The sequence below is a fragment of the Cherax quadricarinatus genome, chromosome 6 (genome assembly GCF_038502225.1).
Source record: "Cherax quadricarinatus isolate ZL_2023a chromosome 6, ASM3850222v1, whole genome shotgun sequence".
In the NCBI taxonomy this organism is placed as follows: domain Eukaryota; kingdom Metazoa; phylum Arthropoda; class Malacostraca; order Decapoda; family Parastacidae; genus Cherax; species Cherax quadricarinatus.
The window spans coordinates 66,374,717-66,397,824 of record NC_091297.1 but is presented as its reverse complement, the minus strand read 5'-3'; the positions used below and the strand labels follow the sequence as shown (position 1 = coordinate 66,397,824).

Here is a 23,108-nt window from a genome sequence, read left to right as displayed (position 1 = left end):
CAACAACTCCAAAACTATATCTCCACCTGCTTTTAACATTTCTGTCTTCATCCCATCAATCCCAGCTGCCTTACCACCTTTCACCCTACCAACTTCCCACACTCACAACTGGCTCTTCCTCACTCCTACAAGATGTTATTCCTCCTTGCCCTGTACACAAAATCACAGTGTCCCTATCTTCATCAACATTTAGCAATTCCTCAAAATATTCCCTCCTTCCCGATACCTCTAACTCTCCATTTAATAATTCTCCTCTCTTATTTTAAACTGTCAAATCCATTCGTTTCTTAGGCTCCTCAACTTATTAATCTCTCCAAAAATTTTTCTTATTTTCAACAAAATTTGTTGATAACACCTCACCCACTCTCTCATTTGCTCTCTTTTTCCTTGCTTCATCACTCTCTTAAACTGTCTTCTTCTCTCCATATACTCTTCTCTCCTTGCATCACTTCTGCTTTGTAGAAACCTCTTATATGCTAACTTTTTCTCCCTTATTCTCTCTTTACATCATCATTCCTCTAATCGCTCGTTTTTCCTCTTGCACCCACTTTCCTGTTAGCACAAACTTCTGCTGAACACTAACACTACATTCTTAAACCTACTCCATACATCTTCATACCCATTGCTTGTACTCTCACTAGCCCATCTATCCTCCAATAGTTGTTTATATCTTACCCTAACTGCCTCCTCCTTTAGTTTATAAATCTTTACCTGTCTCTCACTTGCTGCATCTATTTTCCCTGTATCCCATCTACCTTTAACTCTCACTTTAGCTACAACTATAAAGTGATCTGATATATCTGTGGCTCTTCTAAAAACATGTACATCCTGAAGCTTGCTCAACAGTCTTTTATCTACCAATACGTAGTCCAAGAAACTACAGTGGACCCCCACATACCGATTTTAATCCGTGCAAGAGGGGTCATTGTTATGCGAAATAATCGGTATGCGAATGAATTTTCCCCATAAGAAATAATGGAAATCAAATTAATCCGTGCAAGACACCCAAAAGTATGAAAAAAAAATTTTTACCACGTGAAATATACATTTTCCAACACACAAAGAGAAGGATACATGCACAATAGTAGAGTAGTACATGCACAGTATATATTGTGCATGTACTAGTCTACTAAATGAAGAATAAATGACACTTACCTTTATTGAAGATGCAGCAATGACTGATGAGACACTGTATCCTGGGAGTGCCTTTTCCTCCTGAGTACTGTAGGTCCTGTTTGGTATTTTCTTCCAGAACATGCCTTATCACACTGTGTATGTCACTACGATTCTTAAATCTCTCAAACCAACCTTTGCTGGCTTTAAATTCACCAATATGAGCACTAGTTCCAGGCATTTTTCCCTGTTCACCTGGGTGTTAGTCGACTGGTGTGGGTTGCATCCTGGGAGACAAGATTAAGGACCCCAATGGAAATAAGTTAGACAGTCTTCAATGACACTCACTTTTTTGGGTTATCCTGGGTGGCAGATCCTCTGGGGTTAATTGTTTCTTGGTATATTCTCAATAAGCCACACCAACAATAGTGCTACAGCAGCAGCAGACGATGCTACAGCAGCAGCAGACGATGCTACAGCAGCAGCAGACGATGCTACAGCAGCAGCAGACGATGCTACAGCAGCAGCAGCAGCTGACAGTGCAGCAGCAGCAGCTGTACCACCAATAGTAGCGATGGTTGATTGGGGTTTCTTGTACAACCTGGCCAGGTCGGCGATACGCACTCCACTTTCATACTTATCAATGATCTCTTTCTTCATCTCTATTGGAATTCTCACCCTTATTGCTTTCTTGGGGCCCATGGTCACTTATTTTCCAGAAAAAGCACCGAAAACACTGTAATAATATGAAATATTCCGATTGTATGCTTGGCGGTAACATCCAAGCTGGCTGGTAAACAATGCCACCGGCGGCACATGTGAGGCTGGCTGAGGGCGCACATTGGACGCATCTCGGACGAACATCGGTGAGCGGGTTTTTAAGCAGTATGCGAGGCAAAATTTTTGCGATTAAAGCAAGCGGTATGCGGATTAGTCGTTATGTGATGCCATCGGTATGCGGGGGTCCACTGTACTGTCATTATGCCCTTCATCATATCTTGTATGCTTATTTATCGTCTTTTTCTTAAAATATGTGTTACCTATAACCAAACCCCTTTCTATACATAGTTCAATCAAAGGGCCTCTATTATCATTTACACCAGGCTCCCCAAACTTACCTACCACACCCTCTCTAAATGGTTCTCATACTTTAGCGTTTAGGTCCCCTACGACAATTACTCTCTCACTTGGTTCAAAAGTTCCTAGACACTCGCTTAACATCTCCCAAAATCTCTCTCTCTCCTCTGCATTCCTCTCTTCTCCAGGTGCATACACTTATTATGACCCACTTTTTGCATCCAACTCTTATTTTAATCCACATAATTTTTTAATTTACATTTATATGCATTAATAGTGGCGAATAGGTGGTGGATGGAGATGAGATTGTGTTGTCATGATCTTAATAAGAATGGATAATTGTTATGAATGGACTTTGTCCATCGTTTTCAAATTGATTAACTAAAACGATTGTCCTGTTTTTCTGAAGTCCATTAAGCTGATGACCCTTAAATTAAGAGGTTTAATTACCCAGTAAGGTTCACTGGTGTTTAGTACAGCGTTTCCTCACTTAATGACGGAGTTGCGTTTCTAAGACCTCGTTGGTAAATGAATTTGTTGCTAAGTAAGGATCATACTATAATGGTAGTGGGTTTGTGCCAACCATCTTTGATATTGTTTTAATGTCACCTTTGCACCATTTACTGTAACATTTCTGGGATATATTTAAATGTTTATGTAGTAGTGTACTGTATATTGTAAAAACAGAATACAGGAAATCAGCTCTGATACACATTATGTAGACAGCTTGTACTGTCTGCACAGACAGCCTATACTGTCTGCCAGCTTAGTTCATATTTCACGGCACTCAGGTGCTGCCCTTTAGGCCTGCCCAGGTCAGTGGGACGCTGGTCCCACTCGCTCACTCACTCAATGGCCTAGAAGCAGACAACAGGGTGACTCCTATCTCCTTGTGGCCATGGAACTTAACACATGACATGGGCACCCCAGATACCGCAGTTAAAAATAGTGTCCTGGAACCATTTATCATTGAACCCTGCTTTCAGCTCACCAAATAATCTCGTTCACATTGGTGGGAAGCGGTGGTCGCAGCAAGTTGTGTTTGTCTGGAGAGAGGAAGGAAGAAGGAATGAAGTTCTTCACTTCATCACCCTACACAAGAAACATTCGTCTCTCAATGAGTTATCCTGATGTCGCATCTGCACGTTTCAGCATCTAGACACAGGTACAAGCAGGATCTAGCTGAAATTTGCCGAACTTCTTCGATAATTGCAAGTGGCATCCCAGTGACCCCACGCTACAGTGTCCCATGCTGTTTCTCAAGTCACGTGTTCAGCGTCACTTGTAGGTTCTGCTGCTCTTGTTCAGCTCAGCACAGCTATTTCAGCAAGCCAGAGGCGAGTTTTGTGGTGATTTTTGCGTCCAGTGTGAGTTTCTCCACGTGTTTGTGGGTGGGAGAGGAGGAAGTGGCCGGGTTCCTGCCTCACTCACACCTCGCCCGCCTGCCACCATATTCCACCACCATGTACCCACTCCCTCTGCTGTGTTTTCTGCTGTTTTCCATGTGAATTCATTGCCAGAGCTGTGTATCCGAGTGCCCGAGGCTACTCGAAGCTATGTGGATCAGCAAGCCACCTAGATCACGACGCCACTTGGGGTGTAGATGAAGCCACGTGGATCTACGAGCCTCATGAGTTACCGAGCCAGACATCCCAGGCCACATGCTGTGGTCTGCTGCTGCCCGACTTCATGATGTCACGATGCCTGCCTGACGTCACCTTGAGACGTATGCTGACATCACAGTGCTGCTGACATCACCTCGCGATGTCACTCCTGACATCACATGATGCCACATCGAGTGTTTCAGTAATTATGTCAGTACTGTCGCGAAGATTAAGAGAAGATATATGTCGTGTGTTAATTAATTCCTCTCAGTGTTCTCACATGTTAGTGTATGGCTTAGTGTCAATTTTGTGCACAGAAAAGCATCATTTGCTAGTTTAAGCCATGTTGTACCTCATGTACCGCGGGTGTGTGTAAAGTTTTCCGTGTGTCCAGTGTGGTCTTGAGCCTAGACCAGTGTGTAGCACCACTGGGTTATTGTCACCCGGTGTGACCAACGCGTTTGACAGCTGATATTAGTTAGCCCTGAGCGTATGAGCCCCTTGTACAGAAAGCTCTTATGCTCATCGCTCATAGATGTTCTGCAGAATCGTACCTGCTACGATTAACATCGAGATTTGTTTCACTTCACCTCCAGACCCTCAGAGTGCAGTTATGTGTAGAGAAACAAGTCTGGGGACACTTAGACTAACCTCTGCTATAACTCAACTGCCGAGAGAATGACACTCGTCAAGCCACGGTTATCCCTGTCGGCAGGCACTGTGTCAGCCTCGTGTCACAAGCTTCAGTGAGCTTCTTCACAAAGATGATGTCACTTTGACTGCTAGCTCACTCACTGCAGTCTGGTGTATGATGTTACGACTCCCAGATGTTTCACTGAGTCGTCTCTGCCACAACTCACTCCACGCTTGCTGGCAGTGACAGCCCAGCGACAGTGCCAGTCGAGAAGTGTCCTCCTGAGTCGCTTGCCAGAAGTCCTGCCCAGTTGCCGAGTTTTGACGATGCCTCACTCGAGGGCACCAGCATGTCGTGCCCCAGGTTGAGTGAAACCTGCAGTGACTCCTACGATGACAGCTCCACCGTTCTAGAGGAGACTGTAACCCGTTATGTCACAGCTCAGCCGCAGCGATGTCTCCTGTGTTGCGGCATCTGTCCAGACGCAGGAAGGCGTGCAATGATGCCCATCGACGCTCACTGCCTATGACCACGATGTTTAGCACACCCCACCTGTTTTTTCTTCCCTCCCTGTAGGAAGTTTTTTTTTCCATGTCCATATGTATATACGTGTTTTTTATTTTATGTTCTGTGCCCTGTTCCTACGAGAGAGAGACCGAGTTTTTTTTACCACCAGTATTGTCGCGTCGGGACGACGCGAGGAAGGTGGCCAAGCAAATGTAGACAGCCTGTACTGTCTGCACAAACAGCCTATGCTGTCTGTCAGCTTAATTCATATTTCGCGGCACACAGGTGCTGCCCTCTAGGCCTGCCCAGGTCAGTGGGACGCTGGTCCCACTCGCTCACCCACTCAGCGGCCTAGAAGCAGACAACAGGGTGACTCCTATCTCCTCGCAGCCATGGCCCTCCTGGGCCATGGGGACTTAACACACGGCATGGGCACCCCAAATACCACAGTTAAAAAAAGTGTCCTGGAACCACGTATCATTTACTCCCCGCTACCAGAAACACCAAATAACCTCGTTCACAATTATTTAGGTATGCATAGTGGTCAGAGAGTCCATCCTAAGTCCGAGCCATCGGTAAATGGGTATGTCGCTAAGTGAGGAGAGGCTGTATTCATTTTAAGCTTTTAATAGTCAATAGACAGATTTCCTTGTGTATTCTGGAATGTGTGTAATTTGTATATATATTCCTTATCGGCAATACTTTCTTCCCTCTTAATCCATGGAAAGTGGTAACTAGCTCCTTGATCCAGGTTCTTGCAGTCATGCACTATTAATGGATTTTTTTAATATTAGTCTATTAGTTATGAAGTATAAAAAATATTTAAGTGAAGGCACAACAGTGGGAAATCAGAGGTCAGAACTTTATTACTGTCGGAATTTAAATCTTGATATTAGTCAATTTGTATGCTCATATATCAAACTGACTTACAGATTGTATTATCATAATTGTGATATTCGTTTAGATTCGTCTAAAGATCATCAAAAAGTTATCAGAAGAGATGACTGTGCCACTGCTAAATGTCCACAAGGCACTAAGTGGCTCCAGCTTGGAAGAATTCTTTGATGTAGTGGATGATGCAATTGCAGTCACAGGCGTAATGCTGAAGAAGAAAGACAACAAAAAAGACAGGTAATAATAATGATGTCAGCTTCTAGTACATATTTAGTTCTAGTAAGAAATCGTGAATAACTCTTGGTTTAACCTGACTTGAGTAATTCATTGTAATGCAAATTGGGTAGGGTCTTATTTTATTATTTTAACACTTTAAAATACATCTCACTAAGTAGTAAGTTGGTAGACAGCAACCACCCAGGAAGGTACTAACGACCTGACAGGTGAGTGTGCAACGGAAGCCTGTAATTGTTTTACATGATGGTAGGATTGCTGTTGTCTTTTTTCTGTCTCATAAACATGCAAGGTCTCAGATATGCCTTGCTACTTCTACTTAAACTTAGGTCACACTAAACATGCATTATTTTTTTTAACGTAAACCGTTTCCTACCGAGGCAGGGTGACCCAAAAAGAAAGAAAAATCCAAAAAGAAAGAAAAAACTTTCATCATCATTCAACACTTTCACCATCACTCATACATAATCACTGTATTTGCAGAGATGCTCAGATACAACAGCTTAGATGTTCCTCCAAACTGCCAGTATCCCAAACCCCTCCTTTAACCCTTTGAGGGTCGACAGGCCCTCTCCGAAACTCGTTCTCAGGGTCGGCCAAATTTAAAAAAAAAAAATTATTTTCTCTTATGAAAAGATAGAGAATCTTTTCCCGATCATAAAGACACCAAAAGTTTGAAATTTGATAGAAAACTTACGGAATTATGCTTTCGCAAAGTTAGCGGTCTCGGCGATGTTTACGCATCGGCGATTTTGCCCACTTTGAGCCCCATTTTCGGCCAATTTCACTGTACTAGTCGACAAAAAACATGAATATTTCGCTAGAACTCCATTTTTTCTATCGAATGGGTGCAAGAAACCACTCATTTATGAAATTCAACTATCCAGTACAGTGGTCAGAATTTAACAATTTTGCCAATTTCACACAAATTTCAAAAGATGCCAATTTCCGAATAGGGTCCAGAATAAACAAGAAAGACATTCCTGGCACTAAAATGACATTTCCTCTAGTCATTAGTCATGTCTCAAGGCCCCTCTTATATTCTTTTGCTTTCCACTTTGAATTTTTATTTTCACAAAAAATATAAGATTTACTGTTATGCAGACTACTGCATTAGTGTAAAAAATGGTATAAATATTATTGGTGCACTTGTGAAAGAATATTAGACTCACCAGTTGACGTGTATTGCACGCTTGGCACGATTTGTTTACTTTTGAAGTTTGGTAAAAATCGAACATTTCTGCTGCTTTGAGCTCAATTTCAAGGCACCTTTCTTTGTAAAACCAGTCAAAATCATCTCAATTTCTGTAATATGTCTTCCCTTCTATAAAATGAGACCAAGAAAACTAGAATACAACAATAAATACCAAACGAAAATACACTGCAAAGTCGCTGATTTATTAAAAAAAAATGGTCAAAGTTTTTTTTTTCTCATTATGCACTGTGTGCTGCAGGATTTTTTTTAGACTGTGCACACTGACCACATAGACCCATTCTTTCATATGAAGGCCTACCAGCTTTCTCCCACTAGATTTGAGGCCGCTAGAATTTATGAGTACTAGTACGTCAAAAACCCCTACGCGTAAGACGTACTAGTACGACGAAAACCCTCAAAGGGTTAAAGTGCAGGCATTGTACTTCACATTTCCAGGACTCAAGTTCGACTAACCAGTTTCCCCGAATCCCTTCACAAAATATTATCCTGCTCACACTCCAACAGCTCATCAGGTCTCAAAAACCATTCGTCTCCATTCACTCCTGTCAAACATGCTCACACGTGCTTGCTGGAAGTCCAAGTCCCTCTATCACAAAACCTCCTTTACCCCCTCCCTCCAACCTTTTCAAGGACAACCCCTACCCTGCCTTCCTTTCCCTACAGATTTTTGTGCTCTTTAAGTCATTCTTCTTTGATCCATTCTCTCTAAATGACCATACCACTTCAACAAACCCTCTTCAGACCTCCGACTAACACTTTTAGTAACTCCACACCTCCTCCTAATTTCCACACACTGAATTCTCTGCATAATATTCACACCACATATTGCCCTTAGACAGGACATCTCCACTGCCTCCAGCTGCCTCCTCACTACAGCATTTGCAACCCAAGCTTCACACCCATATAAGAGTGTTGGTACCACTGCACGTTCGTACATTCCCTTCTTTGCCTCCATGGATAATGTTTTTTGTCTCCTCAGATACCTCAATGCACCACTCACCTTTTTTCCTTCATCAATTCTGTGGTTAACCTCATCCTTCATAAACCCATCCGCTGATACGTCAACTCCCAAATATCTGAAAACATTCACTTCTTCCATTCTCCCTCCCTCCCTCCAATGTGATATACAATTTTTCTTTATCTAAATCATTTGATACCCTCATCACCTTACTCTTATCTATGTTCACTTTCAACTTTCTACCTTTACACACCCTCCCTTGTCTGCTAACCTTTGCAACTTTTCTTTAGAATCTCCCATAAGCACAGTATCAACAGCAAAAAGTAACAGTATCAACTCCCATTTTGTATTTGATTCCCCATAATTTAATCCCACCCCTCTCCCCAACACCCTAGCATTTACTTCTTTTACAACCCTGTCTATAATATATTAAACAACCATGGTGATACTTCACATCCCTGTCTAAGACCTACTTTTTTTATCAGGAAGTAATCTCCTTCTCTCCTACACACCCTAACTTAGGCCTCGCTATCTTCCTAAAAACTCTTTACACCATTTAGTAATTTACTACCGATTTCATATACTTGCAACATCTACCACATTGCCTCCCTATCCACTCTGTCATATTTTTTTTTTTTTCAACAAACTGGCCGTATCCCACCGAGGCAGGGTGGCCCAAAAAGGAAAATGAAAGTTTCTCTTTTTAAATTTAGTAATTTATACAAAAGAAGGGGTAACTAACCCCTTGCTTCTGGCATTTTAGTCGCCTCTTACAACACGCATGGCTTACGGAGGAAGAATTCTGTACCACTTCCCCATGGAGAAAAGAGGAAATAAACAAGAACAAGAACTAGAAAGAAAATAGAAGAAAACCCAGAGGGGTGTGTATATATATATATGCTTATACATGTATGTGTAGTGGGACCTAAGTGTGTTGAAAGAAAGATATATATCCTAGGTAGTAGGTTGGTAGACAGCAACAGCCCAGAGAGGTACTACCATCCTGCCAAGTGAGTGTAAAACGAAAGCCTGTAATTGTTTTACATGATGGTAGGATTGCTGGTGTCCATTTTTCTGTCTCATAAACATGCAAGATTACAGATACTTCTTGCTACTTCTTCTTACACTTACGTCGCACTACACATACATGTACAGGCATATATATATATATATATAATATATATATATAATATATAATATATATAAATATATATATATATATTAGAAATATAATATATATATATATATATATATTTCTTCCAACGTACCAGCCGTATCCCACTGAGGTGGGGTGGCCCAAAAGAAAAAACTGAAGTTTCTCCTTTTAAATTTAGTAATATATACAGGAGAAGAGGTTACTAGCCCCTTGCTCCCGGCATTTTAGTCGCCTCTTACAACACGCATGGCTTACGGGGGAAGAATTCTGTTCCAATTCCCCATGGAGATAAGAGGAAATAAACAAGAATAAGAACTAGAAAGAAAATAGAAGAAAACCCAGAGGGGTGTGTATATATGTGCTTGTACATGTATATGTAGTGTGACCTAAGTGTAAGTAGAAGTAGCAAGACGTACCTGAAATCTTGCATGTTCATGAGACAGAAAAAAGGACACCAGCAATCCTACCATCATGTAAAACAATTACAGGCTTTCGTTTTACACTCACTTGGCAGGACGGTAGTACCTCCCTGGGCGGTTGCTGTTTACCAACCTACTACCTATACATACATACATATATATATATATATATATATATATACATATATATATATATACATATATATATACATATATATATACATATACATATATATATATATACATATATATATACATATATATATATACATATACATATATATATACATATATATATACATATATATATACATATATATATACATATATATATACATATATATATACACATATATATACACATATATATATACATATATATATATATATATATATATATATGTATATATGTATATATATATGTGTATATATATATATAATGTTGATGGGTAGGCTCCAGGATGTACATGTTTATAGAGGGGCAACTGATATATCAGATCATTATTTAGTTGTAGCTACAGTTAGAGTAAGAGGTAGATGGGAAAAGAGGAAGGTGGCAACAACAAGTAAGAGGGAGGTGAAAGTGTATAAACTAAGGGAGGAGGAAGTTCGGGCGAGATATAAGCGACTGTTGGCAGAAAGGTGGGCTAGTGCAAAGATGAGTAGTGGGGGGGTTGAAGAGGGTTGGAATAGTTTTAAAAATGCAGTATTAGAATGTGGGGCAGAAGTTTGTGGTTATAGGAGGGTGGGGGCAGGAGGAAAGAGGAGTGATTGGTGGAATGATGAAGTAAAGGGTGTGATAAAAGAGAAAAAGGTAGCTTACGAGAGGTTTTTACAAAGCAGAAGTGTTATAAGAAGAGCAGAGTATATGGAGAGTAAAAGAAAGGTGAAGAGAGTGGTGAGAGAGTGCAAAAGGAGAGCAGATGAAAGAGTGGGAGAGGCACTGTCAAGAAATTTTAATGAAAATAAGAAAAAATTTTGGAGTGAGTTAAACAAGTTAAGAAAGCCTAGGGAAAGTATGGATTTGTCCATTAAAAACAGAGTAGGGGAGTTAGTAGATGGGGAGAGGGAGGTATTAGGTAGATGGCGAGAATATTTTGAGGAACTTTTAAATGTTGAGGAAGAAAGGGAGGCGGTAATTTCATGCACTGGCCAGGGAGGTATACCATCTTTTAGGAGTGAAGAAGAGCAGAATGTAAGTGTGGTGGAGGTACGTGAGGCATTACGTAGAATGAAAGGGGGTAAAGCAGCTGAAACTGATGGGATCATGACAGAAATGTTAAAAGCAGGGGGGGATATAGTGTTGGAGTGGTTGGTACTTTTGTTTAATAAATGTATGAAAGAGGGGAAGGTACCTAGGGATTGGCGGAGAGCATGTATAGTCCCTTTATATAAAGGGAAAGGGGACAAAAGAGATTGTAAAAATTATAGAGGAATAAGTTTACTGAGTATACCAGGAAAAGTATACGGTAGAGTTATAATTGAAAGAATTAGAGGTAAGACAGAATGTAGAATTGCGGATGAGCAAGGAGGCTTCAGAGTGGGTAGGGGATGTGTAGATCAAGTGTTTACATTGAAGCATATATGTGAACAGTATTTAGATAAAGGTAGGGAAGTTTTTATTTCATTTATGGATTTAGAAAAGGCATATGATAGAGTGGATAGAGGAGCAATGTGGCAGATGTTGCAAGTTTATGGAATAGGTGGTAAGTTACTAAATGCTGTAAAGAGCTTTTATGAGAATAGTGAGGCTCAGGTTAGGGTGTGTAGAAGAGAGGGAGAATACTTCCCGGTAAAAGTAGGTCTTAGACAGGGATGTGTAATGTCACCATGGTTGTTTAATATATTTATTGATGGGGTTGTAAAAGAAGTAAATGCTAGGGTGTTCGGGAGAGGGGTGGGATTAAATTATGGGGAATCAAATTCAAAATGGGAATTGACACAGTTACTTTTTGCTGATGATACTGTGCTTATGGGAGATTCTAAAGAAAAATTGCAAAGGTTAGTGGATGAGTTTGAGAATGTGTGTAAAGGTAGAAAGTTGAAAGTGAACATAGAAAAGAGTAAGGTGATGAGGATATCAAATGATTTAGATAAAGAAAAATTGGATATCAAATTGGGGAGGAGGAGTATGGAAGAAGTGAATGTTTTCAGATACTTGGGAGTTGACGTGTCGGCGGATGGATTTATGAAGGATGAGGTTAATCATAGAATTGATGAGGGAAAAAAGGTGAGTGGTGCATTGAGGTATATGTGGAGTCAAAAAACGTTATCTATGGAGGCAAAGAAGGGAATGTATGAAAGTATAGTAGTACCAACACTCTTATATGGATGTGAAGCTTGGGTGGTAAATGCAGCAGCGAGGAGACGGTTGGAGGCAGTGGAGATGTCCTGTCTAAGGGCAATGTGTGGTGTAAATATTATGCAGAAAATTCGGAGTGTGGAAATTAGGAGAAGGTGTGGAGTTAATAAAAGCATTAGTCAGAGGGCAGAAGAGGGGTTGTTGAGGTGGTTTGGTCATTTAGAGAGAATGGATCAAAGTAGAATGACATGGAAAGCATATAAATCTATAGGGGAAGGAAAGAGTGGTAGGGGTCGTCCTCGAAAGGGTTGGAAAGAGGGGGTAAAGGAGGTTTTGTGGGCGAGGGGCTTGGACTTCCAGCAAGCGTGCATGAGCGTGTTAGATAGGAGTGAATGGAGACGAATGATACTTGGGACCTGACGATCTGTTGGAGTGTGAGCAGGGTAATATTTAGTGAAGGGATTCAGGGAAACCGGTTATTTTCATATAGTCGGACTTGAGTCCTGGAAATGGGAAGTACAATGCCTGCACTTTAAAGGAGGGGGTTGGGATATTGGCAGTTTGGAGGGATATGTTGTGTATCTTTATACATATATGCTTCTAAACTGTTGTATCCTGAGCACCTCAGCAAAAGCAGTGATAATGTGTGAGTGTGGTGAAAGTGTTGAATGATGATGAAAGTATTTTCTTTTTGGGGATTTTCTTTCTTTTTTGGGTCACCCTGCCTCGGTGGGAGACGACCTACTTGTTGAAAAAAAAAAAAATAAATAAATAAATAAATAAATATATATATATATATATATATATATATATATATATATATATATTATTTTGTTTTATTATCACACTGGCCGATTCCCACCAAGGCAGGGTGGCCCGAAAAAGAAAAACTTTCACCATCATTCACTCCATCACTGTCTTTCCAGAAGGGTGTTTTACACTACAGTTTTTAAACTGCAACATTAACACCCCTCCTTCAGAGTGCAGGCACTGTACTTCCCATCTCCAGGACTCGAGTCCGGCCTGCCGGTTTCCCTGTACCCCTTCATAAATGCTACTTTGCTCACACTCCATCAGCACGTCAAGTATTAAAAACCATTTGTCTCCATTCACTCCTATCAAACACGCTCACGCATGCCAGCTGGAAGTCCAAGCCCCTCGCACAAAAAAACCTCCTTTTCCCCCTCCCTCCAACCTTTCCTAGGCCGACCCCTACAACGCCTTCCTTCCACTACAGACTGATACACTCTTGAAGTTATTCTGTTTCGCTCCATTCTCTCCACATGTCCGAACCACCTCAACAACCCTTCCTCAGCCCTCTGGACAACAGTTTTGGTAATCCCGCACCTCCTCCTAACTTCCAAACTACGAATTCTCTGCATTATATTCACACCACACATTGCTCTCAGACATGACATCTCCACTGCCTCCAGCCTTCTCCTCGCTGCAACATTCATCACCCATGCTTCACACCCATATAAGAGCGTTGGTAAAACTATACTCTCATACATTCCCCTCTTTGCCTCCAAGGACAAAGTTCTTTGTCTCCACAGACTTCTAAGTGCACCACTCACCCTTTTCCCCTCATCAATTCTATGATTCACCTCATCTTTCATAGACCCATCTGCTGACATGTCCACTCCCAAATATCTGAATACATTCACCTCCTCCATACTCTCTCCCTCCAATCTGATATCCAATCTTTCATCACCTAACCTTTTTGTTATCCTCATAACCTTACTCTTTCCTGTATTCACTTTCAATTTTCTTCTTTTGCACACCCTACCAAATTCATCCACCAATCTCTGCAACTTCTCTTCAGAATCCCCCAAGAGCACAGTGTCATCAGCAAAGAGCAACTGTGACAACTCCCACTTTATGTGTGATTCTTTATCTTTTAACTCCACGCCTCTTGCCAAGACCCTCGCATTTACTTCTCTTACAACCCCATCTATAAATATATTAAACAAATACGGTGACATCACACGTCCTTGTCTAAGGCCTACTTTAACTGGGAAATAATTTCCCCCTTTCCTACATACTCTAACTTGAGCCTCACTATCCTCGTAAAAACTCTTCACTGCTTTCAGTAACCTACCTCCTACACCATACACCTGCAACATCTGCCACATTGCCCCCCTATCCACCCTGTCATACTCCTTTTCCAAATCCATAAATGCCACAAAGACCTCTTTAGCCTTATCTAAATACTGTTCACTTATATGTTTCACTGTAAACACCTGGTCCACACACCCCCTACCTTTCCTAAAGCCTCCTTGTTCATCTGCTATCCTATTCTCCGTCTTACTCTTAATTCTTTCAATAATAACTCTACCATACACTTTGCCAGGTATACTCAACAGACTTATCCCCCTATAATTTTTGCACTCTCTTTTAACCCCTTTGCCTTTATACAAAGGAACTATGCATGCTCTCTGCCAATCCCTAGGTACCTTACCCTCTTCCATACATTTATTAAATAATTGCACCAACCACTCCAAAACTATATCCCCACCTGCTTTTAACATTTCTATCTTTATCCCATCAATCCCGGCTGCCTTACCCCCTTTCATTTTACCTACTGCCTCATGAACTTCCCCCACACTCACAACTGGCTCTTCCTCACTCCTACAAGATGTTGTTCCTCCTTGCCCTATACACGAAATCACAGCTTCCCTATCTTCATCAACATTTAACAATTCCTCAAAATATTACCTCCATCTTCCCAATACCTCTAACTCTCCATTTAATAACTCTCCTCTCCTATTTTTAACTGACAAATCCATTTGTTCTTTAGGCTTCCTTAACTTGTTAATCTCACTCCAAAACTTTTTCTTATTTTCAACAAAATTTGTTGATAACATCTCACCCACTCTCTCATTTGCTCTCTTTTTACATTGCTTCACCACTCTCTTAACCTCTCTCTTTTTCTCCATATACTCTTCCCTCCTTGCATCACTTCCAGTTTGTAAAATTTTCTCATATGCTAACTTTTTCTCCCTTACTACTCTCTTCACATCATCATTCCACCAATCGCTCCTCTTCCCTCCCGCACCCACTTTCCTGTAACCACAAACTTCTGCTGAACACTCTAACACTACATTTTTAAACCTACCCTATACCTCTTCAACCCCATTGCCTATGCTCTCATTAGCCCATCTATCCTCCAATAGCTGTTTATATCTTACCCTAACTGCCTCCTCTTTTAGTTTATAAACCTTCACCTCTCTCTTCCCTGATGCTTCTATTCTCCTTGTATCCCATCTACCTTTTACTCTCAGTGTAGCTACAACTAGAAAGTGATCTGATATATCTGTGGCCCCTCTATAAACATGTACATGCTGAAGTCTACTCAACAGTCTTTTATCTACCAATACATAATCCAACAAACTACTGTCATTTCGCCCTACATCATATCTTGTATACTTATTTATCATCTTTTTCTTAAAATATGTATTACCTATAACTAAACCCCTTTCTATACAAAGTTCAATCAAAGGGCTCCCATTATCATTTACACCTGGCACCCCAAACTTACCTACCACACCCTCTCTAAAAGTTTCTCCTACTTTAGCATTCAGGTCCCCTACCACAATTACTCTCTCACTTGGTTCAAAGGCTCCTATACATTCACTTAACATCTCCCAAAATCTCTCTCTCTCCTATGCATTCCTCTCTTCTCCAGGTACATACACGCTTATTATGACCCACTTCTCGCATCCAACCTTTACTTTAATCCACATAATTCTTGCATTTACACATTCATATTCTCTTTTCTCCTTCCATAACTGATCATTCAACATTACTGCTACCCCTTCCTTTGCTCTAACTCTCTCAGATACTCCAGATTTAATCCCATTTATTTCTCCCCACCAAAACTCTCCTACCCCCTTCAGCTTTGTTTCGCTTAGGGCCAGGACATCCAACTTCTTTTCATTCATAACATCAGCAATCATCTGTTTCTTGTCATCCGCACTACATCCACGCACATTTAAGCATCCCAGTTTTATAAAGTTTTTCTTCTTCTCTTTTTTAGTAAATGTCTACAGGAGAAGGGGTTACTAGCCCATTGCTCCCGGCATTTTAGTCGCCTCATACGACACGCATGGCTTACGGAGGAAAGATTCTTTTCCACTTCCCCATGGACAATAGAAGAAAAAAAAGAGGAACAAGAGCTATTTAGAAAAAGGAGGAAAACCTAGATGTATGTATATATATATATGCATGTGTGTGTCTGCCTCGGTGGGAGACGGCCGACTTGTTGAAAAAAAAAAAAAAAAAAATATATATATATATATATATATATATTTTTATTATCACACTGGCCGATTCCCACCAAGGCAGGGTGGCCCGAAAAAGAAAAACTTTCACCATCATTCACTCCATCACTGTCTTGCCAGAAGGGTGCTTTACACTACAGTTTTTAAACTGCAACATTAACACCCCTCCTTCAGAGTGCAGGCACTGTACTTACAGTGCAGGCACTGTATATATATATATATATATATATATATATATATATATATATATATATATATATATATATATATATATCTTTCTTTCTTTCAACACACCAGCCGTATCCCACCGAGGCGGGGTGGCCCAAAAGGAAGAACAAAAGTTTCTCCTTTCATATTTAGTAATATATACAGGAGAAGGGGTTACTAGCCCCTTGCTCCTATACATATATATATATACATATATATACATATATATATACATATATATATATATACATATATATATACATATATATATATACATATATATATACATATATATATATATATATATATATATATATATATAAATATATATACATATATATATATATATAAAAATATATATATTTTTTTTTTTTTTTTCTTTCTTTCAACAAGTCGGCTGTCTCCCACCGAGGCAGGGTGACCCAAAAAAGAAAGAAAATCCCCAAAAAGAAAATGCTTTCATCATCATTCAACACTTTCACCACACTCACACATTATCACTGTTTTTGCAGAGGTGCTCAGAATACAACAGTTTAGAAGCATATACGTATAAAGATACACAACATATCCCTCCAAACTGCCAATATCCCAAACCCCTCCTTTAAAGTGCAGGCATTGTACTTCCCATTTCCAGGACTCAAGTCCGACTATATGAAAATAACCGGTTTCCCTGAATCCCTTCACTAAATATTACCCTGCTCACACTCCAACAGATCGTCAGGTTCCAAGTATCATTTGTCTCCATTCACTCCTATCTAACACGCTCACGCACACTTGCTGGAAGTCCAAGCCCCTCGTCCACAAAACCTCCTTTACCCCCTCTCTCCAACCCTTTCGAGGATGACCCCTACCCCTCCTTCCTTCCCCTATAGATTTATATGCATTCCATGTCATTCTACTTTGATCCATTCTCTCTAAATGACCAAACCACCTCAACAACCCCTCTTCTGCCCTATGACTAATGCTTTTATTAACTCCACACCTTCTCCTAATTTCCACACTCCGAATTTTCTGCATAGAAGAAAAACTTTATAAAACTGGGATGCTTGAATGTGCGTGGATGTAGTGCGGATGACAAGAAACAGATGATTGCTGATGTTATGAATGAAAAGAAGTTGGATGTCCTGGCCCTAAGCGAAACAAAGCTGAAGGGGGTAGGGGAATTTCGGTGGGGGGAAATAAATGGGATTAAATATGGAGTATCTGAGAGAGTTAGAGCAAAGGAAGGGGTAGCAGTAATGTTGAAGGATCAGTTATGGAAGGTGAAAAGAGAATATGAATGTGTAAATTCAAGAATTATGTGGATTAAAGTAAAGGTTGGATGCGAAAAGTGGGTCATAATAAGCGTGTATGCACCTGGAGAAGAGAGAAATGTAGAGGAGAGAGAGAGATTTTGGGAGATGTTAAGTGAATGTATAGGAGCCTTTGAACCAAGTGACAGAGTAATTGTGGTAGGGGACCTGAATGCTAAAGTAGGAGAAACTTTTAGAGAGGGTGTGGTAGGTAAGTTTGGGGTGCCAGGTATAAATGATAATGGGAGCCCTTTGATTGAACTTTGTATAGAAAGGGGTTTAGTTATAGGTAATACATATTTTAAGAAAAAGAGGATAAATAAGTATACAAGATATGATGTAGGGCGAAATGACAGTAGTTTGTTGGATTATGTATTGGTAGATAAAAGACTCTTGAGTAGACTTCAGGATGTACATGTTTATAGAGGGGCCACAGATATATCAGATCACTTTCTAGTTGTAGCTACGCTGAGAGTAAAAGGTAGATGGGATACAAGGAGAATAGAAGCATCAGGAAAGAGAGAGGTGAAGGTTAATAAACTAAAACAGGAGGCAGTTAGGGTAAGATATAAACAGCTATTGGAGGATAGATGGGCTAATGAGAGCATAGGCAATGGGGTCGAAGAGGTATGGGGTAGGTTTAAAAATGTAGTGTTAGAGTGTTCAGCAGAAGTTTGTGGTTACAGGAAAGTGGGTGCGGGAGGGAAGAGGAGTGATTGGTGGAATGATAATGTAAAGAGAGTAGTAAGGGAGAAAAAGTTAGCATATGAGAAGTTTTTGCAAAGTAGAAGTGATGCAAGGAGGGAAGAGTATATGGAGAAAAAGAGAGAGGTTAAGAGAGTGGTGAAGTAATGTAAAAAGAGAGCAAATGAGAGAGTGGGTGAGATGTTATCAACAAATTTTGTTGAAAATAAGAAAAAGTTTTGGAGTGAGATTAACAAGTTAAGGAAGCCTAGAGAACAAATGGATTTGTCAGTTAAAAATAGGAGAGGAGAGTTATTAAATAGAGAGTTAGAGGTATTGGGTAGATGGAGGGAATATTTTGAGGAATTGCTAATTGTTGATGAAGATAGGGAAGCTGTGATTTCGTGTATAGGGCAAGGAGGAATAAAATCTTGTAGGAGTGAGGAAGAGCCAGTTGTGAGTGTAGGGGAAGTTTGTGAGGCAGTAGGTAAAATGAAAGGGGGCAAGGCAGCCGGGATTGATGGGATAAAGAAAGAAATGTTAAAAGCAGGTGGGGATATAGTTTTGGAGTGGTTGGTGCAATTATTTAATAAATGTATGGAAGAGGGTAAGGTACCTAGGGATTGGCAGAGAGCATGCATAGTTCCTTTGTATAAAGGCAAAGGGGACAAAAGAGAGTGCAAAAATTATAGGGGGATAAGTCTGTTGAGTATACCTGGTAAAGTGTATGGTAGAGTTATTATTGAAAGAATTAAGAGTAAGACGGAGAATAGGATTGCAGATGAACAAGGAGGCTTTAGGAAAGGTAGGGGGTGTGTGGACCAGGTGTTTACAGTGAAACATATAAGTGAACAGTATTTAGATAAGGCTAAAGAGGTCTTTGTGGCATTTATGGATTTGGAAAAGGCATATGTTAAAAGCAGGTGGGGATATAGTTTTGGAGTGGTTGGTGCAATTATTTAATAAATGTATGGAAGAGGGTAAGGTACCTAGGGATTGGCAGAGAGCATGCATAGTTCCTTTGTATAAAGGCAAAGGGGATAAAAGAGAGTGCAAAAATTATAGGGGGATAAGTCTGTTGACTACACCTGGCAAAGTGTATGGTAGAGTTATTATTGAAAGAATTAAGAGTAAGACGGAGAATAGGATAGCAGATGAACAAGGCGGCTTTAGGAAAGGTAGGGGGTGTGTGGACCAGGTGTTTACAGTGAAACATATAAGTGAACAGTATTTTAGATAAGGCTAAAGAGGTCTTTGTGGCATTTATGGATTTGGAAAAGGCATATGACAGGGTGGATAGGGGGGCAATGTGGCAGATGTTGCAGGTGTATGGTGTAGGAGGTAGGTTACTGAAAGCAGTGAAGAGTTTTTACGAGGATAGTGAGGCTCAAGTTAGAGTATGTAGGAAAGAGGGAAATTATTTCCCAGTAAAAGTAGGCCTTAGACAAGGATGTGTGATGTCACTGTGGTTGTTTAATATATGTATAGATGGGGTTGTAAGAGAAGTAAATGCGAGGGTCTTGGCAAGAGGCTTGGAGTTAAAAGATAAAGTATCACACATAAAGTGGGAGTTGTCACAGTTGCTCTTTGCTGATGACACTGTGCTCTTGGGAGATTCTGAAGAGAAGTTGCAGAGATTGGTGGATGAATTTGGTAGGGTATGCAAAAGAAGGAAATTAAAAGTGAATTCAGGAAAGAGTAAGGTTATGAGGATTACAAAAAGATTAGGTGATGAAAGATTGGATATCAGATTGGAGGGAGAGAGTATGGAGGAGGTGAATGTGTTCAGATATTTGGGATTGGACGTGTCAGCGGATGGGTTTATGAAAGATGAGGTGAATCATAGAATTGATGAGGGGAAAAGGGTGAGTGGTGCACTTAGGAGTCTGTGGAGACAAAGAACTTTGTCCTTGGAGGCAAAGAGGGGAATGTATGAGAGTATAGTTTTACCAACGCTCTTATATGGGTGTGAAGCATGGGTGATGAATGTTGCAGCGAGGAGAAGGCTGGAGGCAGTGGAGATGTCATGTTTGAGGGCAATGTGTGGTGTGAATATAATGCAGAGAATTCGTAGTTTGGAAGTTAGGAGGAGGTGCGGGATTACCAAAACTGTTGTCCAGAGGGCTGAGGAAGGGTTGTTGAGGTGGTTCGGACATGTAGAGAGAATGGAGCGAAACAGAATGACTTCAAGAGTGTATCAGTCTGTAGTGGAAGGAAGGCGGGGTAGGGGTCGGCCTAGGAAAGGTTGGAGGGAGGGGGTAAAGGAGGTTTTGTGTGTGAGGGGCTTGGACTTCCAGCAGGCATGCGTGAGCGTGTTTGATAGGAGTGAATGGAGGCAAGTGGTTTTTAATACTTGACGTGCTGTTGGAGTGTGAGCAAAGTAACATTTATGAAGGGGTTCAGGGAAACCGGCAGGCCGGACTTGAGTCCTGGAGATGGGAGGTGCAGTGCCTGCACTCTGAAGGAGGGGTGTTAATGTTGCAGTTTAAAAACTGTAGTGTAAAGCATCCTTCTTTCAAGACAGTGATGGAGTGAATGATGGTGAAAGTTTTTCTTTTTCGGGCCACCCTGCCCTGGTGGGAATCGGCCAGTGTGATAATAAAAAAAAAATAATAATTTACGCCACACATTGCCCTTAGACAGGACATCTCCACTGCCTCCAACTGTCTCCTCGCTGCTGCATTTACCACCCAAGCTTCACATCCATATAAGAGTGTTGTTACCACTATACTTTCATACATTCCCTTTTTTGCCTCCATAGATAGCGTTTTTTGACTCCACATATACCTCAATGCACCACTCACCTTTTTTCCCTCATCATTTCTATGATTAACCTCATCCTTCATAAATCCATCCGCCAACACGTCAACTCCCAAGTATCTGAAAACGTCCACTTCTTCCATACTCCTCCTCCCCAATTTGATATCCAATTTTTCTTTATCTAAATCATTTGATACCCTCATCACCTTACTCTTTTCTATGTTCACTTTCAACTTTCTACCTTTACACTCCTTTCCAAACTCATCCACTAACCTTAGCAATTTTTCTTTAGAATCTCCCATAAGCACAGTATCATCAGCAAAAACTAACTGTGTCAATTCCCATTTTGAATTTGATTCCCCATAATTTAATCCCACCCCTCTCCCGAACACCCGAGCATTTACTTCTTTTACAACCCCATCTATAAATAGATTAAACAACCATGGTGACATTACACATCCCTGTTTAAGACCTACTTTTACTGGGAAGTATTCTCCCTCTCTTCTACACACCCTAACCTGAGCCTCACTATCCTCATAAAAACTCTTAACAGCATTTAGTAACTTACCACCTATTATTCCATATACTTGCAACATCTGCCACATTGCTCCTCTATCCACTCTATCATATGCCTTTTCTAAATCCATAAATGCAATAAAACTTCCCTACCTTTATCTAAATACTGTTCACATATATGCTTCAATGTAAACACTTGATCTACACATCCCCTACCCACTCTGAAGCCTCCCTGCTCATCTGCAATCCTACATTCTGTCTTACCTCTAATTCTTTCAATTATAACCCTACCGTATACTTTTCCTGGTATACTCAGTAAACTTACTCCTCTATAATTTTTACAATCTCTTTTGTCCCCTTTCCCTTTATATAAAGGGATTATACATGCTCTCCGCCAATCCCTAGGTACCTTCCCCTCTTTCATACATTTATTAACCCTTTGACTGTCACAACCCCCAATCCTGAGGTGTCTCGTGGTGTCGCAAAATTTAAAAAAAAAAAAAAATATTTTTTCTTATGAAATGCTAGAAAATCTTTTCCCGGTTGTAATGACACCAAAAAAACGAAATTTGTTGGAAAACTGACGGAGTTATGCTCTCGCGAAGTTAGCAACCTCGGCGATGTTTACAAATCGGCGATTTCGCCCATTTTGAGCCCTATTTTCGGCTAATTCCATTGTTCCAGTCGACCAAACTCATAGCTATTTCTTTAGAACTCCATTTTTTCGATCGATTGAGTACAAGAAACTGCCCATTTACCGATTTCAACTACCCAATAACATGGTCAGAAATTTGCAATTTGGCCAATTTCACGAAAATTAAAAAACATGACAATTTCAAAATAAGGTCCAGAATGAACAATGCAGACATTCCTGGCTCTAAAATAACATTTTCTATGTTCATCAGTCATGTCTCCAGGCCCCTCTGATATTACTCTTGCTTTCTATTTTGAATTTTTATTCAAACAAAAAATAGAAGACTTACTATTATGCAGACTACTGCAATACTGTAATAATTGTATAAATAACATCAACCCATTCATGACTGCTTATTAGAATGGCTAGTTGGACATTTATTGGACAATGACATCATTTGTTTACTTTTGAACATTGGCAAAAATCAAACATTTTTTCTACTTTGAGCTCCATTTCCAGGTTCTTTTTTAGTAAAATCAATCAAAATCACCTCTATTTCTATAATATGTTTTCCATTCTATCAAATGAGACCAAGAAAATGAGAATACAACCATAAATACT

General features: G+C 40.3%; 1 protein-coding gene across 1 annotated transcript in view; it reads left to right on the top strand.

Moving 5' to 3' along the window:
* The window catches only part of Ufl1 (UFM1 specific ligase 1), a 229,936-nt gene that overhangs the window by 177,266 nt on the left and 29,562 nt on the right, over positions 1-23,108 (top strand). Inside the window, exon 10 of the mRNA XM_070081817.1 lies at positions 5,900-6,066. Coding sequence (XP_069937918.1) covers positions 5,900-6,066 — 167 coding nt within the window. The remainder of the gene's footprint in view (positions 1-5,899; positions 6,067-23,108) is intronic.